The following is a 20,574-nucleotide window of genomic DNA, read 5'->3' as shown; positions in this document are numbered from 1 at the left end:
CCCACACTGTCCGCAGTGAAATTGTAAACAGTATTTCAGCATCGAAACTGTTCTTATGGAGTTTTACACACTTCGCACCACCACAGTCTACACAGTCCCTTCTTTCATCATCCGGTAGTAATCCATATTTGCGACAAAAAGTCGAACAATTTTCTACGCTCGATAAACGTGGAATTAGATTTTTCCATGTGAGAGAATCCGTCGAAGAATCCTCAAGAACAGCGGACACCCAACTCACTAACGACATAAATTGTCTGGGGTTCCCTAGCAACTCACAAATAATTCGCAGAGGTATGTAATTTAGAGCAAGTAAGGGAACTGTGGAAAACAGATAAAAATGACGATCACAAATAATTGATCACAACGCCCGCCACCAGAGTCGCATGATCGATTTATGATCGCATGTGCGATATGTAATGTTCGGACACCGCAACTTTGATAGGCAATCATTCTTGAAAATTACCGTAAAGTGTTTGACAGTGGCAGAAGCATTGAACATCTCTGCAGTGACAGTGAAGGGTGTCACAAATGATAAATGCTGCCAAATCCCCTTCCGAGCCCTGTTATTGTGACGCCTGGAAAGTCAAGGAAGAGATTGTGTCGTGTGACAGAAACAGATAACTTTGACAAAAGTGTCATCAGGCAACATAGATACGCGTACTACAGCAGGAAGGAGTATCTGACACTTAAAAAGTTCATGGCATCACTGTCGGACAGTGGTTTGTTCACAAGCAGAATGACAAGTATCTCCATTGTTTTGAAAAAAATTGGCTTCCACTGGAAAAAGTTCTCAGGACGAAAGTTATTAATGGAACGGCGGGGACATTGTAGCATGGAGATGTTGTTTTAGCAGTGGATCTGGAAAATGTAATATGGACTGACGAAACATGGGTCAACATGCGTCGTGCACGTTCTGTTGCATGGAAAGATGACGCGCGCCACGGAACTTTGAGTGTGAGTGTGCCAACTGGTAAGGGAGGGTGACTAATTATAGTTCATACTGGCTCTATAAATGGTTTTGTGCCCAGTGCTATGATGGTGTTTCAGTCAAAAAAACTGACTACCACTAGAAGATGAATGCAGATACATTCAAAGACTGGTTTGTTACTAGTTTGCTACCAAACGTCACTTCTGGTAGTGTTTTTCTAATGGACAATGCGCCATACCATTCTGACAATTAAATAAGGCACCAGCAGCTGCTGCAAGGAGAGATGAAATAGTCAGCTGGTTGAAAGATAATAAAATAGGCTCTGAGCAGAATATGCGGAAAGTGGAACTTCTGGAATTAGTGAAACGATATAAGCCACAGAAGATGCATTATGTTGTTTGATACATTAGCCGAGAACCATGGCCACAGAGTTATGTCTTCCACTGTACAACTGCCATTACAACACATTTGAACTCGTCTGGGATCAAATAAAAGCAGATGTAGCGCAACGAAACAGAACCTTTACGTTGTGAAACTCAAGAGGCTGTTAGAGGCTGTCACACGAATAATGCCAGAAATTGGAAGAACGTTGTGAACCACATGCAGAAATAGACTACAAGTTCAAACATAGAAAACGATGCAAGAGAAGAATCCGTTTATAATACTGTAATTTCTTTATCAGACGAAGAGGACAGCAGTAGCGAATATACCGAAGACTATGTGGTCATGATGAGAGATGAGTAATCAGCTGACGATCTTGGGGTTTCCATTCTCCCACATGAAAAATAGAGGTAACATCCTTATTCAATATTTTACACATAAAATTTGTGCAATTTGCTTTACCTTATTAATGTTGAAAATCTGATTTTGTGTAATTTTTATTTTGGCTGGAACCATAGTCATGGTAATTTTTTTAATGACTGTACCGCTGTCTGATGCTAATAACTTTTATTTTATTGTTGTATGATCCAGAGTTCAGCCATAGTCCATTTTCAAGTACAGTAACTTTTTTATGTCAAAAGATATCAGACTGATATGAAATACAGCGAATTCTGAACCGTATAACAATAAAATAAAAATTGTTGTAGTCAAATGGCTGCAACATCTTTAAAGAAAATTGGAAGCAGTTGGTAAAACAGGCTAGGGAGAAACTGAAACTGTGGTATGCAATTTCATGTGTGGACAATTTTAAAATTAGCACAATTTGTTGTGAGGAGGAAAGTAACCTTTGCATTATGTCACTGCCAAGTAAAACAGCTGGATGAAACATGGACCATATGAACAAAGAACAGCTGCAGTGTAGTAGAGAAGGTAACTGAAAGAAGTACACAATTAGACAAACAGAATTACATTGCAGTCATCATGATTTATGATTATTCCATGGACAATACAAAATTTCCATGGCTCTGAATAGGGCGGGTGATTATCAAGGAGAGCTATATGTGCTTTCAGGTTGGCCATAAGGTTGGTAATTAGTTCTTATGGTATATGTGATGTCTGACAACTGATGGATACGATACGGCCCAAAGTAGTGCGTCTGCAACTTTTTGAATAGTCCCACAGTCTGCTCAGGAGTAAAAATTCATACCTAGTCTCTCGGACTGTTTCTCACTGGCCATTGGTATTACTGTACTCTCTTTCTCCTGGGCATTCAGGGTCCATATGAGTCAAATGTCTTGCTTGTTTGGTCCTTGTCTTTGTGTTTCATGTAGTCATCCTGAGTGTCATCATCTTGAATTAAGAACAATGTATACATTGTCATTTCAGTCTTGAAGCTGTGGAGCAGCAATAACTGTGTGGAGCCTGTTGAGTCTTGCTTCGCTGTGTTGTATGCGAATGTATCCTAATGTCTCTGTTAAACATCAGTGCACACTGAGTGCTTATCGGCCAAGGTCTTTAAATGCGAACATTTTAGGTTAGGCTTTACCGTGCTTGTTATTGACATTAAATGAAACAACAAGTTTACTGTTACCAGTCACCGTTCCATTTATCTCCATGACACATTTCAAAGGTTTAAACCTCCATCATCAGGTGGATTTAGTTAGTATGACATTTGTCTATGTGTTGTGTTACAGTTTTTTTGGAGGATCTTGTGGCACTGTCTAGTGGAGAAACAAGACACTGTTCCAGAACATGGTTTTGGGTTTCTTCTTACAAAAAACTAAACTTATATCTAACGGTAAGTATAAAATAAGTAAAATAGAGTACCTCCAGTGGTCACAGGTTACTTTCGCTGTCATAACACATCACATGTATACTGTCATATTTGTAAACAAATATGGTGTCTGGAAAGTGCTGGGTGCAAGGTTCATATAGCAGAAGAGAAGACATTATCGCAAAGTACAAAGAATATACACCATAACAACATTATTACAGAATAATTTTTAAAGGATTTGGAGGTGTTTGTTTTGAGGTGTCGAGTACCTGTGTTAGAATAAATACTTCAGGTGGCATATAAATCAGATTTTGACAAGTTAAAACAGCTTGAACTTCATACTTGTTTATACAATCAGGTGAAATGTTACAGACTTCAAGTACAATAATCATATTGGCTACAGCGGTAAAATTACACATAAATAACAATTTTGATTGGGATTAATAGATAGATATGAAAGGCTGGAGGCAGAAGGAGAGAAAGAGAAAGTGAGAGGGAGAGGGAGGGAGAGAGAGAGAGAGAGAGAGAGAGAGAGAGAGAGAGAGAGAGAGAGAGAGAGTGAGCGTAGGAGAGCAAACTTTACATAGCAACAAAATCTGCTTTATATGGCACCTGAAGAATGTATTCCAACACATCTATTCGACACCTCAAAACAAACACCTCCAAATCCTTTAAAAAATTATTCTGTAATAATGTTGTTATGGTGTATATTCTTTGTGATTTGCGATAATGTCTTCTTTTTTGCTATACAAACCTTGCACCTAGCAGTTTCCAGACACCATATTTGTTTACAAATATGTCAGTATACATGTGATGCGTTATGACAGTGAAAGGAACCTGTGACCACTGAAGGTACTCTGTCCTACTTATTTTATATTTACTGTTAGCTAGAAGTTTAATTTTTTAAGAAGAAACCCAAAACCATGTTTTGAAATAGTGTCTTGTTTCTCCAAAAAATTGTAACACAACACACACACACACACACACACACACACACACACACACACACACACACACACACACACACAAATGTCATACTAACTAATGTAAATCCACGTGATAATTGAGGTTTAAACCTTTGAAACATGTCGTGGAGATAAATAAAACAGTGACTGGTAACAGTTAACTTGTTTCATTTAATGGGATTTTAACTACCTGACATCAGTGGAAGCCCGAGAAGATTTTATTGATTCATCACCATGAGACTGTACATTCATACTGGCCAGTGATACCTACATCTGTTTCTGTCTAAATTCTTCATAAATGCCAGGTAGTCAGATGTTGGATCGTCATGGAAACGCTTCATGATAGCTGGTCATTATGGTTCATTGTCTCATAGTTCCTCTTATACAATGTTCTGTTTATTAGTTGCTATTCTCCTTTGGTTGGTTCTTCCGCCAAGATTTTAAGGATTTCAGCACTGCTCGATCTTCTCTCTGTTCAGCAGCAGTGTCATTTAATGTAGTGATGAGATTGCATCCATGCTGCTGTGTTCAGCCAAAGGTTTCCTGGAAAGGTTTTTGGCATCCTTCTACTTGCATCCACTTTTGTATACCACTGTGATTTTGTACTCACGAAGTCTCAGTGCCCATCTCATTACTCCACCTAGTGGGTCCCTTAGGATTGCCAGCATATATAATTGTGGTCCATCACAACAGTGAATGGTTTGTCAAATAATACTTGGACTTGTTGATGGCCCAAACAACTGCAAGGCACTCTTTCTTGGTTGTAGAGTATGTCATCTCAGGCTTAGAGAAGACTCCGAATTCACAAGCTATCACCTTTTTGAGGCCCCTCATGAATTTGCGCTGTTCTGCACCTATCCCATAACCATCAGCATTGGTGTGAATTTTGGAGAAGTTGTTAGTGCCTTTTTAAAGACAACAATCAATCTTTCTTGAATCTCATTCCAGGAAAATCTGGTGTCTCCTTGCAGTTGTTCTTGCAAGGGACCTGCCATAGTACAGAAATCTTACATAAATTGCTGATAGCACAAACATATTCCAAGAACTGCTCAAGTCATGAATGTGCTGAGGAGTTGGAAAATCTGTGACTGCTTGCATTTGCTCTTGATTGAGACAGAGTTCATTGCCATTAACTAGATGCCCTGAGATACTATTTCTCGTGTAATGAATAGGCAGTTTTTGAGCTCAGGTGATGGTCTGTCATTTGAACATTCTTAAACACAGTTCTCAGCCAGCTCACATGCTCTTTAGCCAGCAAACACACATTGTCAATGTAATGTGTCGAAGCAGGTTGTCCTTCAAATGCTCGAAGGTGGCCGGAGCGTTACGTAGTCCAAATGACATAATTTTAAACTCGTAGAGGGCATCAGGAGCTATGAAGACAGTTGACTCTCAGTCAGCCTTGTCAAATTAAAATTGCTGGTAGCCTGTTTGCATAACCACAATCAAGAATTACTTTAATCCTTTTGTGCTGTCTATGGTGTCAGAAATGCTTGACAATAGGTAAACAATCTTGCATAGTGAATTTATTGAGTGCCTTGACATGAAAACACCATGTGTCATCCTTCTTCACAAAGATCAGGAGAGGACGAATGATTTGCTGAAGGTTCAGTAGCATCATCTTGCAGCATCTTCTCCCCTTCCTCTCAAATTATGCTTCGTTCAGCCAGTGACACCCTTTACAAATGCTGACTTCTTGATGGATGATCATGTTGATACGATGTTTACCATGAGCCACTTGGTTTTTCTTCTCTCCATTCTGGATTTGAAAGTATGCAAAGATTAGAATAGAACTGTTAATGCTCATCGATGTAGTTTCTTGGTTAGGCCAGATGTATTGGCAGTGTGATAGTAACTTCCTCCACTGCGTTGTGTATAGTGATAGTGGAGTAAGATTACTTGTTGATGACACTGAGCTGCCCATCCTTTACTGGTTCTGCTTTTCCTACACATGTACCTTTAGGGGTGAGTTATGGCTTCTTCTGACAATTACTGCTGCAGTGTTGACCAACTGCAGTGCTTGTGATGGTCACTGGAATATAAATTTGTTTAGTGCATCTGAGTAGCTTTTTGCAACTGTCAAAAGCTTTACAGTTCATCTTGATTGATGACTCTGGCTCAGTTATTGATGAAGGTTGGATACAGCATCTTCAGTGGCAAACAACCACTCGAGAAACCTTTGTTATATGTGCGTGTTGGAATAGCTTCGTCACTTCAGAGCCCTGATCTTCTACAGTCTGACTCGTTGTGATGCCAGCAAGAAGTCCCATCTGAGAATAACGTTATGATTACATTCAAATAAAATGTCAAATTTGAATTACACTATTGTATTATTGATAGTTAATCTTGCAATACAGGTTGCTGTCAGGTGGAGATATTTCCCATTTGCAACTTTCAGCTCAGTTTCTTTCATATAAATGAACATGGTCTTCTATAGTTGACAAAAATAAGCATTCAGTATTACAGTAATTGATGACATTAGTTAGATTTCCTGACTTCTTGGTAATTGCTGTCCAAGGAAGATTTTCACCTGAGGTGGCTTCATCTTGCTTAGTTTTGCTTAGTTCAGTGGCAAGATGAGTGGATTGTATCTCTGTATGTGATATGGAGTGGATGTGGTGTGTTGGGGTAGTGATCTCAACTAAAGTATGCCAATGTGCTTTGTCCCACAATTGGACTATAATCATTTGCAGTTCACTAGTGTGAATAGATTTTGTTATGGTTGATGTTTTGTGATATATTATTCATCAAAAATTTGTCATCTTTCTTGGCAGTGGCATACAGTGTGTCCAGTGCTCCCACAGTGGAAACATACCGGTACTTTGTCTTACGTCCTTCAAATATCTTTTCTTTTTACTTGCAAATCAGTGGTGGTTGTGTGCTGGGTTGTTGATTGATGGTTGTGGCATTAGTGAATCCATTCTACCTGGTGCATTCGACTTGTGGTGGAGATTGGTGCTGTAGATTGAAACATCTGTTATCTGGTATGTTTTAACCTATGAGGTGGAGATTAATTTCTGCTTTCTTTTACTTACTCTGTACGACTGTTCTGGCTGCCATAAAGTGCTGTATGTCTTCCACAACTGCTGTAGGGAGCACGTTTGTGAGTGATACCACTTTCGTCTAGCTCTTTTGTTGAATTTCCATGAAGTGGTGTCGCCACTTGATGATTTCCTCTGTTGTTGTGACATATTTTACTGGAAGATCAACTCTTTTCAACAAATGTAAGATTTTTGTCATATTGGCATCCACAATGTGACAGTGCCGAAACATTCCTTATGTGATACTGTTATTTCCCTGTGATTTTGGGCCCTTTTTCTCTCATTCTTCCACTAATTACACTTCCTACTGATTATGTTTTCTTCACTTCATCCGGGATTTTGTCTGGGCTATTGAACTTAGATTCACTGTTCTCAAACCACTGTTAAGCTTTGCCACACAGTAAAAGTAATACACATTTTCCAGACACATCATGTCGTCCCACCTCTTTTCTTCGGCAGTACATCTAGTGGTAGACTTAGTATTCATTGGTAGAATACTAGAGAAATGCTGCCAATCTGTAAAGGATGTTGCTTACAGAACATTCATGCCACCGAGCCTAGAATATTATTCAGATGTGTGGGACCTGTAGTAAATAGTAACAGGGAAAATTTGACAGATACAGAGAAGGGCAGCATAAGTGGCCGGTGGACGCATAAAGATAGATGCAAACTGCCACGAAGAAACCTTTTCACAAAGTTTCTAGTACTATACTACAATCCTTGCATATCTCCCATAGGACGAGGCTGGACTGATTACAGCATTCATGGAGGCATTTAAGCAATCATTCTTCCCATGGTTGGTACACTGTTGGAACGGGAAATAGCCCTAAAGCTGTCAGCAGACAGATTGTGCTTTTGAACGTCAACATTGAGCGTGCAGAGTTCAGCGTGTTTCTGAATGCTCAGAAACGAAGTGACTTGTGCATGTGGTACATATTCCTCAATGTGATATAGGTAATGGCAGTGTGCACCATCATCAGCAGCTGTTGGCTGTATCTGGCTCGTAAATCACACTGTTTACAAAGTAGATGGATGTAAAATTTGTGTGTTTGTCATATCAAAATGCACAATTCTACCCTTGTCCATATGCTAGTCATGTTGTTCTATCTGTAGTGTACATAAATAAAAACTTCAGTACCCATGAACATGTTATAAGGTATAAAGCAAAGTACCATGTCCAGTCAATAAGGTCTTAGTCTTACAAAAGTTCCATTACAAATAGTGTGATACCAATTTAAAATAGTTCTCCACACAACATGAAATAATTTTTATCAGTCTGTTTTTAGAAAACCCTAAGGTCAGTCTTCCTTCATCTCTGCTCCCATCTAGTAGCAGAATCTTCACATGCAAAATACAAAACTTGGAAAATTGCACAATATCTTCTTGCAAGTAGTATAAGCTGTCTTATAGATAAAGCCAATCAAATAAACTCATCAGAAAGACCACACTTATTTAAATAACATAGAATATTATAGAATATACTTATATTAAACCAGTATAGTGTCAGAACCTATTAGAAAACACGAAGTTTAATAAAAAAAAGCCGGCCATAGTGGCCGAGTGGTTCTAGGCGCTACAGTCTGGAACCCCGTGACCGCTACGGTCGCAGGTTCGAATCCTGCCTCGGGCATGGATGTGTGTGATGTCCTTAGGTTAGTTAGGTTTAAGTAGTTCTAAGTTCTAGGGGACTGATGACCGCAGAAGTTAAGTCCCATAGTGCTCAGAGCCAACCATTTTAATAAAAAAAAAGCACTTCAGCCCATTGGGACGCGATCCAGCACCACATTACCTGCGACAGTACAATTCTTAGCCTCTACCCATTATGCTAAACCAACCATGAATGACGCACGATCATGCTTTGAGCCTTACCATCTTCTGAAAGCTTTAATTGTAGATGTTTTATCAACTGACATTTAATTATAAGAAATTGTACCAAGAACAATGCGTTTTCGATGGCAGTGTGCTGTTGCCTCGAAATGGCTTATTTTCATAGCATGGAAGAAAAATTATAACATTTTACATCAGTTTTTTACGAAAAAATCTTTCAGTTAACAATGGGCTTTCTATAGATCCTTAATTTAGTGATGCTTAGAAATGGCGTATATACATATTGGCTTCAACTGAAAGCCAGTATGGCATCTCGCGGCTGCCCGGAATAGAGATGGTGGCATGTGACATATGTGGTGGTCTTCCTTCTCATTATTCCACATTAAAACGCATGTTCAGATAATCTGACATACCAAATATCGCTCTGCATGTATGGAAAGACTCTGCAACGTGCTATTTCTGTGTTCTGACTTCAGAAACTTGGCACACTCAAAATTGATATTCAAATACATGGTCTGTGTGCCATAATAATGGCTACCCTCTGCCATGCACATAAGTGGGTAGTAGACCATGGACATAGATGTGCATCTATACACTAACTTTTATACCATTGATAGCTTTTGCACATAACCAAAATTTATCTGGATTTTGTGAGAGGCGATCTGGTAAGATTCTGCTACGGTAGTCATTGAAAGCTGCATGTACACTCCTGGAAATTGAAATAAGAACACCGTGAATTCATTGTCCCAGGAAGGGGAAACTTTATTAACACATTCCTGGGGTCAGATACATCACATGATCACACTGACAGAACCACAGGCACATAGACACAGGCAACAGAGCATGCACAATGTCGGCACTAGTACAGTGTATATCCACCTTTCGCAGCAATGCAGGCTGCTATTCTCCCATGGAGACGATCGTAGAGATGCTGGATGTAGTCCTGTGGAACGGCTTGCCATGCCATTTCCACCTGGCGCCTCAGTTGGACCAGCGTTCGTGCTGGACGTGCAGACCGCGTGAGACGACGCTTCATCCAGTCCCAAACATGCTCAATGGGGGACAGATCCGGAGATCTTGCTGGCCAGGGTAGTTGACTTACACCTTCTAGAGCACATTGGGTGGCACTGGATACATGCGGACGTGCATTGTCCTATTGGAACAGCAAGTTCCCTTGCCGGTCTAGGAATGGTAGAACGATGGGTTCGATGACGGTTTGGATCTACCGTGCACTATTCAGTGTCCCCTCGACGATCACCAGTGGTGTACGGCCAGTGTAGGAGATCGCTCCCCACACCATGATGCCGGGTGTTGGCCCTGTGTGCCTCGGTCGTATGCAGTCCTGATTGTGGCGCTCACCTGCACGGCGCCAAACACGCATACGACCATCATTGGCACCAAGGCAGAAGCGACTCTCATCGCTGAAGACGACACGTCTCCATTCGTCCCTACATTCACGCCTGTCGCGACACCACTGAAGGCGGGCTGCACGATGTTGGGGCGTGAGCGGAAGACGGCCTAACGGTGTGCGGGACCGTAGCCCAGCTTCATGTAGACGGTTGCGAATGGTCCTCGCCGATACCCCAGGAGCAACAGTGTCCCTAATTTGCTGGGAAGTGGCGGTGCGGTCCCCTACGGCACTGCGTAGGATCCTACGGTCTTGGCGTGCATCCGTGCGTCACTGCGGTCCGGTCCCAGGTCGACGGGCACGTGCACCTTCCGCCGACCACTGGCGACAATATCGATGTACTGTGGAGACCTCACGCCCCACGTGTTGAGCAATTCGGCGGTACGTCCACCCGGCCTCCCGCATGCCCACTATACGCCCTCGCTCAAAGTCCGTCAACTGCACATACGGTTCACGTCCACGCTGCCGCGGCATGCTACCAGTGTTAAAGACTGCGATGGAGCTCCGTATGCCACGGCAAACTGGCTGACACTGACGGCGGCGGTGCACAAATGCTGCGCAGTTAGCGCCATTCGACGGCCAACACCGCGGTTCCTGGTGTGTCCGCTGTGCCGTGCGTGTGATCATTGCTTGTACAGCCCTCTCGCAGTGTCCGGAGCAAGTATGGTGGGTCTGACACACCGGTGTCAATGTGTTCTTTTTTCCATTTCCAGGAGTGTATTATCATCTCTTATCTATAGCTCTGCACTTTGTTTTACATATATATGTCACCGCTTTTTTTAGAAATTTGTTTATAGAGGCCATAAAACGTGGAAGACAGCTCCAATTGTGAAGTGTTCAACAAGGTATGTGTCTTAACAAAACTCGATCGGCTGTACTCTTAAACTTACGCTACAGTTCCTGTACTTGCTGTTGCCATAAGGTAAATGTTTTGTGGGTGTGAAGAGTGAGGGTAGGGAGAGGAGTAGGAGGAGGAGGAGGAGGAGGAGGAGTGGTTTTAAATGAGACAATTTTGAGAAAGGAAGAGTGGAGAGTGGGAACAGGGGAGAGGGATACAACATGTAGAGACACAGGATGATATTAAATATACGTATGTCCTTCAACTCATCTCCATGTCACATTCCTCATCCCAACTATTCCCCTTCCCTAAAGCCCTCCTCCCCCCTCTCCCCCCTCTCCCCCCTCTCCCCCCTCTCCCCCCTCTCCCCCCTCTCCCCCCTCTCCCCCCTCTCCCCCCTCTCCCCCCTCTCCCCCCTCTCCCCCCTCTCCCCCCTCTCCCCCCTCTCCCCCCTCTCCCCCCTCTCCCCCCTCTCCCCCCTCTCCCCCCTCTCCCCCCTCTCCCCCCTCTCCCCCCTCTCCCCCCTCTCCCCCCCTCTCCCCCCCTCTCCCCCCCTCTCCCCCCCTCTCCCCCCCTCTCCCCCCCTCTCCCCCCCTCTCCCCCCCTCTCCCCCCCTCTCCCCCCCTCTCCCCCCCTCTCCCCCCCTCTCCCCCCCTCTCCCCCTCTCTCCCCCCTCTCTCCCCCCCTCTCCCCCCTCTCTCCCCCCTCTCTCCCCCCTCTCTCCCCCCTCTCTCCCCCCCTCTCCCCCCCTCTCCCCCCCCTCTCCCCCTCTCCCCCCTCTCCCCCCTCTCCCCCCTCTGCCCCCGCTCTCCCCTCTCTCCCCTCTCTCCCCCTCACACATCATTGTTGTAACTCGTATTGTACTTTGCACATTAGCTCATGCACGCACTCAGAATTATTGTTGGTAAAACAAATGAAGCCACAGTAGAATGTGTGTGGGGGCGACTTACGTTTTGCAAAAGGAAAATGAAGCAAAAGGAAATAGCAGGTAACTAAAAAGTAAATTGAATGGATGATATCAATCTATTTGTGACCCCATTTTCTGCTGACAACAAAGGAAAATCTGTGGTCTTCAAAATACTTACAAAAACGAGCAATAAACACGATAAGTGACACATCTACCTCAATTCATAAGAATTTATTTCTTACTGAGTAAGAAGAAAATTCTAGAAACAAATTATGATGGAGTATTTACATTACTGTCAGTGATGGTGCTTTGTCAGTAAATGCCTCTGGTATAACTCTTTCCTAAATTAACTGTGCACCTAAGACAGAAGGAAGAATATAAGTAGTTAAATCCAAGTTTCGTAGTGGCTTTACCTGTTATTCATTCTCATCAGTACTATGATGTATGTCATATTGTATTCACCATTCTTTGCTTGTGTGAAATAGAGAGGAATGAGAGATGAGATGTCAGGTTTTCTCAGCATGATTGATTGCTGGTGTGTGCTATGGGTGTTGAGGAGAGTTATTGGTTTCATTTCTTTTTCTTATTGTCTCTTTCATGTATAGGAGAAAAATGGAATCAACAATTTGACTGAACACCAAAAGACACATCATTAAGAGAGATATTTGGAGCCTGAGTAAAAGCATAGAGTATTGTGTCGTAAACAATGTTACTCTGGAACATACTTTTTCTTCATCTGATATTGAGCTGTGTGTATTCTCATAGTTGGTATTCACAACTTATCTGCAGGTCATGTCCAAATAAAAAATGTCCCTCTTCTCAGCTTCACAGATAGCACGGTATGTTTGGCAGGAATTGAAGCTGTGTTCTTCCCTTGTTTACTGTATTTCGTGTTTGCTGTCATTTCCCATCCATGTGTATGGAATAGACACATAGTATAACAGAGTGTTAACTCTCTGGGACAACCGGGAAATCCAGGTAAAACTTGGGAATTTTTTTATTTGGGAGAAAACTGGGAAAAACACACGAATTTTTAGAATTCCGGGAATTTTTCATAGTTTTTGTCTTCAGTTAAATTTTTGTAATTGTGACTGTCGAGACAGTAAACTGTATCTTGCTACTGCAGAATAATACTGCAGCAATAAAATGTAAGCGAGAGAGTAAAACCATAATAAAACTTGTTGCAAAGGAAATGGGCCATTTACACCAACAAAACTCAGTGCACACACAAGCGCCTGCCAGAAGCAAAATGTGTCAAAGGACTTTGGACGAAGACTACGGAATACTTCGTAACATCAGTCTGCTTCCGACGAGCCTGACCTCACAACTATTGACACTAAGTTCGTTTCAAGCAGTTGCGAGCAAGCTTGTACGCATGCACAATTGAGTTGCATATGAGCAGTACCTTCTCCCACTTCTGGGTACTTGAAATGTGACCGGTATGCTACCCACAAAACTTTTTCTGGCGCGCCCAAGCTGCCAGATTTGCGCATGTGCAGAGCAGTCTGGGTTGTAGTGGGGAGGGGGATAGTGACCCATGTTCACATTTAGTGATTTTGCTGCTTTCTCTTCATTTACAGTTCACACATCAAATGAAAACAAAACGGATTTCTGTGGCTAGGAGCTATCAAGTGAATTAAAATACATTGACATAACTACGGAAGGCTAAAATATGTTATTAGTTTCAGCTTTCTGATTTTATTTTATTTCCATGTTTTTGGCAGTCGAGCATTAATTGCCTTGCACAACAATGAAGTTATTTTTGTCGGTTTGCTTAATAAATGTGGCTTTTATCAATCTTTTCCAGAGTTGCAGTCAGTTTATAAGAAACAAAGTGGTTTCATTTCACACTGTTGGCTAGTTTCAACTCTTCACTGAATTTCAAGTGCACATTTTTATCTTCCGTCACATATGACATTATGCCATAATAAAGAACCAAAGATGATACAGTACAGTACCGGTACCCCAAGAAAATTTGCATCCCGAACAGTGCACTGAAAAGCTTAATATCAGGTAGGGGTCTACTTAATTGTGAATCTGGACATATGAATGTATCCGTTAAGCCAAATTATGCATTTTATTATGGCTTACGAAATACCTGTGCTCGTTGAGTATCCTCTGAAGTCCTGTTTCTTTTATGATGTCATGTAAGATCTCTTAATGCTACACAATGTATGGACATCATACGTTGTCATAGCCGCGCATGCGCAGTAAAGTCTGCTTTCTGGCACTCTCAAGCAGCTGCTGAAAACAACCCATGTCTAAGAGGTCGTGGAAAAATATTGAGAATGGTTCTTTGAAAAGAGTTATTTTCGAAAGAAATTTCCTTTTATGCGAGATAAATTATTTTACGTGTGAGAATGTGTAAGAAATTTCTAATCAGAGCGTTTGACTCTCATTTAAAACATTATCTTTGAGTACCAGCCACTTACGTGAAACATATCAAGTGAACGCATTATTGTGGCCAAGATAGACACGAAGCCCACGCCTACTATAGTAGTACAAGTTTATATGCCATCTAGCTCTGCAGATGAAGAATGAATTGAATAAACATATAATAAAATAAAAGAAATTAATCAGATACTGAAAGGAGACGAAAAATTAAATCATGGGTGACTGGAATTCGGTAGTAGGAAACGGGAGAGAAGGAAACGTAGTAGGTGAATATGGGTTGGGGGTAAGAAATAAGAGGAAGCCACGTGGTAGAATTTTGTACAGAGTGCAACTTAATCATAGCTAACACGTGGGTCAAGAATCATGAAAGAAGATAGTATACATGGAAGAAACCTGGAGATACTGGAAGGTTTGAGATAGATTATATAATGGTAAGACAGAGATTTAGGAACCAGGTTTTAAACTGTAAGATATTTCCAGGGGAAATGTGGACTCTGAGCACAATCTATTGGTTATGAACTGTAGATTAAAACTGAAGAAACTGCAAAAAGGTGGGAATTTAAAGAGATGGGATCTGGATAAACTGGCTAAACCAGAGGTTGGACAGAGTTTCAGGGAGAGCATAAGGGAACAGTTGACAGGAAAGGGGGAAAGAAATACAGTAGAGGGATGAAGTAGTGAAGGCAGCAGAGGATCAAATACGTAAAAAGATGAGGGCTAATAGAAACCTTTGGGAAACAGAAGAAATATTGAATTTAAATGTTGAAAGGAGAAAATATAAAAATGCAGTAAATGAAGCAGGCAAAAAGGAAAACAAATGTTTCAAAAATGAGATCGACAGGTAGTGCAAAGTGGCTAAGCAGGGATGGCTAGAGAACAAATATAAGGATGTAGAGGCTTATCTCACTAGGGGTAAGATAGATACTGCCCACAGGAAAATTAAAGAGACCTTTGGAGAAAGGAGAACCACTTGCATGAATATCAAGAGCTTTGATAGAAACCCAGTTCCAAGCAAAGAACGGAAAGCAGAAAGGTGGAAGGAGCATATAGATGGTCTATACAAGGGCGACGACTTGAGGACAATATTATGGAAATGGAAGAGGATGTAGATGAAATGGGAGATATGATACTGCGTGAAGAATTTGACAGAGCGCTGAAAGACCTGAGTCGAAACAAGGCCACAGAAGTAGATAACATTCCATTAGAACTACTGACAGCCTTGGGAGAGCCAGTCCTGACAAAACTCTACCATCTGGTGAGCAAGACGTATGAGACAGGTGAAATACCCTCAGACTTCAAGTTGTTGTTGTTGTTGTGGTCTTCAGTCCTGAGACTGGTTTGATGCAGCTCTCCATGCTACTCTATCCTGTGCAAGCTTTTTCATCTCCCAGTACCTACTGCAACCTACATCCTTCTGAATCTGCTTAGTGTATTCATCTCTTGGTCTCCCTCTACGATTTTTACCCTCCACGCTGCCCTCCAATACTAAATTGGTGATCCCTTGATGCCTCAGAACATGTCCTACCAACTGATCCCTTCTTCTGGTCAAGTTGTGCCACAAACTTCTCTTCTCCCCAATCCTATTCAATACTTCCTCATTAGTTATGTGATCTACCCATCTAATCTTCAGCATTCTTCTGTAGCACCACATTTCGAAAGCTTCTATTCTCTTCTTGTCCAAACTATTTATCGTCCATGTTTCACTTCCATACATGGCTACACTCCATACAAATACTTTCAGAAATGACTTCCTGACACTTAAATCAATACTGGATGTTAACAAATTTCTCTTCTTGAGAAACGCTTTCCTTGCCATTGCCAGCCTACATTTTATATCCTCTCTACTTCGACCATCATCAGTTATTTTGCTCCCTAAATAGCAAAACTCCTTTACTACTTTAAGTGCCTCATTTCCTAATCTAATTCCCTCAGCATCACCCGACTTAGACTACATTCCATTATCCTTGTTTTGCTTTTGTTGATGTTCATCTTATATCCTCCTTTCAAGACACTGTCCATTCTGGACTTGGAAGAGCAGTTGAATGGAATGGACAGTGTCTTGAAAGACTTCAAGTAGAATATAATAATACCAATCCCAAAGAAAGCAGGTGTTGACAGATGTGAAAATTACCAAACTGTCGGTTTAATAAGTCACGGCTGCAAAGTACTAACACGAATTCTTTACAGATGAATGGAAAATCTGGTAGAAGCCAACCTCGGGGAAGATCAGTTTGGATTCCGTAGAAATATTGGAACACGTGAGGCAATACTGACCCTACGACTTATCTTAGAAGCTAGATTAAGGAAAGGCAAACCTACGTTTCTAGCATTTGTAGACTTGGAGAAAGCTTTTGACAATGTTGACTGGAATACTCTTTCAAATTCTGAAGGTGGCAGGGGTAAAATACAGGGAGCGAAAGGCTATTCACAATTTGTACAGAAACCAGATGGCAGTTATAAGAGTCGAGGGGCAAGAAAGGGAAGCAGTGGTTGGGAAGGGAGTGAGACAGGGTTGTAGCCTATCCCCGATGTTATTAAATCTGTATTCTAAATAAGCAGTAAAGGAAACAAAAGAAAAATTTGAAGTAAGAATTAGAATCAATGGAGACAGCAAAGGACGTGGAAGAGCAGTTCAATGGAAACGACAGTGTCTTGAAGGGAGGATGTAAGGTGAACATCAACAAAAGCAAAACGAGGGTAATGGAATGTAGTCGAATTAAGTCGGGTGATGCTGAGGTCATAGATTAGGAAATGAGACAAAGTAGTAAAGGAGTTTTGCTGTTTGGGGAGCAAAATAACTGATGATGGTCAAAGTAGAGAGGATATAAAATGTAGACTGGCAATGGCAAGGAAAGCGTTTCTGAAGAAGAGAAATTTGTTAACATCGAGTATGGATTTAAGTGTTAGGAAGCCGTTTCTGAAAGTATTTGTATGGAGTGTAGCTGTGTATGGAAGTGAAATGTGGATGATAAGTAGTTTAGACAAGAAGAGAATAGAAGCTTTCGAAATGTGGTGTTATAGAAGAATGCTGAAGATTATATGGGTAGATCACATAACTAATGAGAGGTATTGAATAGGATTGGGGAGAAGAGAAGTTTGTGGCATAACTTGACTAGAAGAAGGGATCTGTTGGTAGGACACGTTCTGAGGCATCAAGGAATCACCAATTTAGTATTGGAGGGCAGCATGGAGGGTAAAAATCGTAGAGGGAGACCAAGAGATGAATGCACTAAGCAGATTCAGAAGGATGTAGGTTGCAGTAGGTACTGGGAGATGAAGAAGCTTGCACAGGATAGAGTAGCATGGAGAGCTGCATAAAACGAGTCTCAGGACTGAAGACCACAACAACATATGTGAAAGCTTAGCTTTTCTTATAGCTACACTATGTATATTAAATTAAACTACTAACTTTTCCTGTTTGTGTGTTTACGCTACCTAACAGTGATGTTGCTATTGGCTAGTTATATCGTGTGTCCTATGCTCTGAATATTTGCTGTAATTGGCTGTTGAGATCTTGTGGCATGATTTATGATTGGCTTACAAAAGTGCTTTGCAGTCTCTGTTTCAATGGTTCGGAAACTAACGTGCTGTGTTTTGGTGGAATTCAAACTTATACTTTTGTAATACAAAAATACGTAGCGTACATGTTGCTGCACATCGTAGAACTTTCCAAATGCATTTGTCAGCTTCATGTATAGTACGGTTACTTTCCTGTATGTTTGGCAGGAACTGACACTCTCTTCTTCCCTTGTTTACCTTATTTCATGTTTGATGTCATTGCCCGTCTATATGTATGGTATAGACACGTAGTATTAGTGGATGGAGTTTTGCTGTTACTGTCGTATGTGCCTCTGAATTGAAGCAGCAGTCTTCATGCATCCTATACAAGACTATTACATATTAATTTCAAAGTGTGAGCCTGTGCAGTTCCTCCAAAGCTGACAACAGCTGAGAGTATTGCCTTGAGATGCTCTCTCAAGTTTCAGTGAAAGTCTGAAGTTTTTGCAGTGACATTTGAAATTTTATTGGACTTCATTTTAGATACTTTGTTATATATTTGGGTTATATGCTTCTAAAAATTTTGATGCTTGTCAGGCATAGCACCAAGAAACAAGCATACTTCTTTCTTAGTGATTACTTCTCTGTTCCTTCATAGGTAGGCACCTGTTTTATGTGGATTTCCATTAAACAGGACTCGAAAAGCCTCGTGAGCGGTTACTATTATTCTGTTCTTGAAGTACCACCTATGTGTTACAAATAAAAGCAAAATGGCACTGTGTTTTACAAAATGTGAATAAATATTTTTGTAACCTTTACATTGCCTGCTTTTCATGTGGATCAACAAGTTTTCTCATTGAGCCAACAAAGATGATTTATTGGTAAATTACTTTTATTAATTAATGCTCTTCCATTGCTGTGTGTCTGTACACTGATTGGTAAAATATGTTTGTTCCTAAATTGTGCTCTTCCTTTTACAAATCGTCTATACTGAGAGTACGAAAGTTAGCATAGAGCAGTATTACGAAATATGCTAGTGTAACTGCAGTGGAACTCTTGAGTGATTTTTGAGGAACACTTCTGCAAAATAATTTGAAAACTGTGTAAAATCTTAGGAAGGAAGATACATTGATTTGATTTTAAGTAGTTGTTCTGTAAAATGCAATTGGACTGTTGGTTGCAGTGTTAGTTGCATGTTCCATGGATGATTTGTGCAATAAATCATTATACTGTGAACTGAGTCAGTCTTCTTTTTACACATTCTTCTGCAGAATAGTAGGAATTAAGGAGAAATGTTTTCAGCCTTTTCAAATTTTACTTGCAATCTTAGTTGCAGCATTGTGCACTCTTTCTTTGTCCTAAAGACAACCTTAATGTGGAATAACGAATGTCTTTTTCCTTCTGGTATTGTAATTATGTAGAGCATGGTTTCTTTTGACCTGCAATGGATAATTCATAACATGATCATGGATGAGCATGACATATTATTTTTAGAGTACGTTTTTGAGCGATGAAGACATTCTCTCTTAAAGCTGAATTACCCTTGAACTTTATTTCGTAAGACACCATTGACAGAAAATATGCACAATATGTCAACTTACTGAATTTGCATAATATGTAAACATACTGAATTCTCTGACCACAAGATTTCCAATAAAATTAAGTTTTGAGCCTATTTATTATTTCCTCGCCATGTTTTTTATTTATCATTGGTGTAGTATCCCTAGATGTGCAGAATTGAACATGTTGTATCTTTTAAAATTGAGGATGTTATTTTGTATACAGTCTTCAAGTAACAGAAGTGTTAAAACTTTTTGAGTTACTACTTGTAAATTTGATTTTGTGGGCACAGTGATAGAAAAGATCAGATAAATGTCACAAAAGTGGTAGCTATTCACATATTTATTTACTCAAAAAGAAATTTTTGTCTTGTATGTTCTGATAATGATATTCTGAAATTCAAATTTTTTATCTTCCGACAGTTTTAAATCGAGGGTACAGAAACTGAAATTATCTCCAAGCAGAATACAGAAAGTAGTACAAGGGAGGGTGACAGCAGCAGCTGTACATCCGTCTGAAAGTAATCTTCTGGTAGCTGTTGGAGACAAATATGGAAATATTGGTAAGATGTTCTCTTAGGTTACATATTGTTAACCATGTTAATGTTGAAGAACTTTGTGGTAATATAGAGCTTGAGCATTGGAAATGATGTAAATGCAGATTACCATCACAAGTCAACATTATTATTTTTTAAAACTGGCTTGTGTTTTCCTTAATGCATACAGTGAGTAATTACATCTCATCTTGTGCTATTGGGAAAAAACCTCTACTGTGGATTAGCAAATGCACTTGGTATTATCGTCACCTCTCAAAACTGATAGTTTCTCATTTTCCAGCAGAAGTTCCAAGTAAACTAGGTATTGTGTAGGACTACAGGTTGAGTGTGGACATGCTACATATAAAAGAACAGTGAATAAAACATTTCAGTTAGATACTTGTATTAATTTCTGTAACTTCCCGGAAAACTGTGTTGAAGTAGGAAGATAGAACTGTCAGTTACCTCTGAGTAAGCTAAAGAGCTGATTATGCAAAATATGTGAAGTGAAAAAGTCC

At 40.7% G+C, this 20,574-nt stretch overlaps 1 protein-coding gene across 1 annotated transcript in view; it reads left to right on the top strand.

Annotated features, from left to right (window-relative positions):
* LOC126466663 (WD repeat-containing protein 76-like) overlaps positions 1–20,574 on the top strand; it is a 168,237-nt gene that overhangs the window by 69,292 nt on the left and 78,371 nt on the right. The window contains exon 6 of the mRNA XM_050096400.1: positions 19,944–20,083. Within this exon, the coding sequence (XP_049952357.1) occupies positions 19,944–20,083 (140 nt within the window). The remainder of the gene's footprint in view (positions 1–19,943; positions 20,084–20,574) is intronic.

Source organism: Schistocerca serialis, chromosome 1 (genome assembly GCF_023864345.2).
Source record: "Schistocerca serialis cubense isolate TAMUIC-IGC-003099 chromosome 1, iqSchSeri2.2, whole genome shotgun sequence".
NCBI lineage: Eukaryota > Metazoa > Arthropoda > Insecta > Orthoptera > Acrididae > Schistocerca > Schistocerca serialis.
This window is presented reverse-complemented; position numbering and strand designations above follow the sequence as displayed.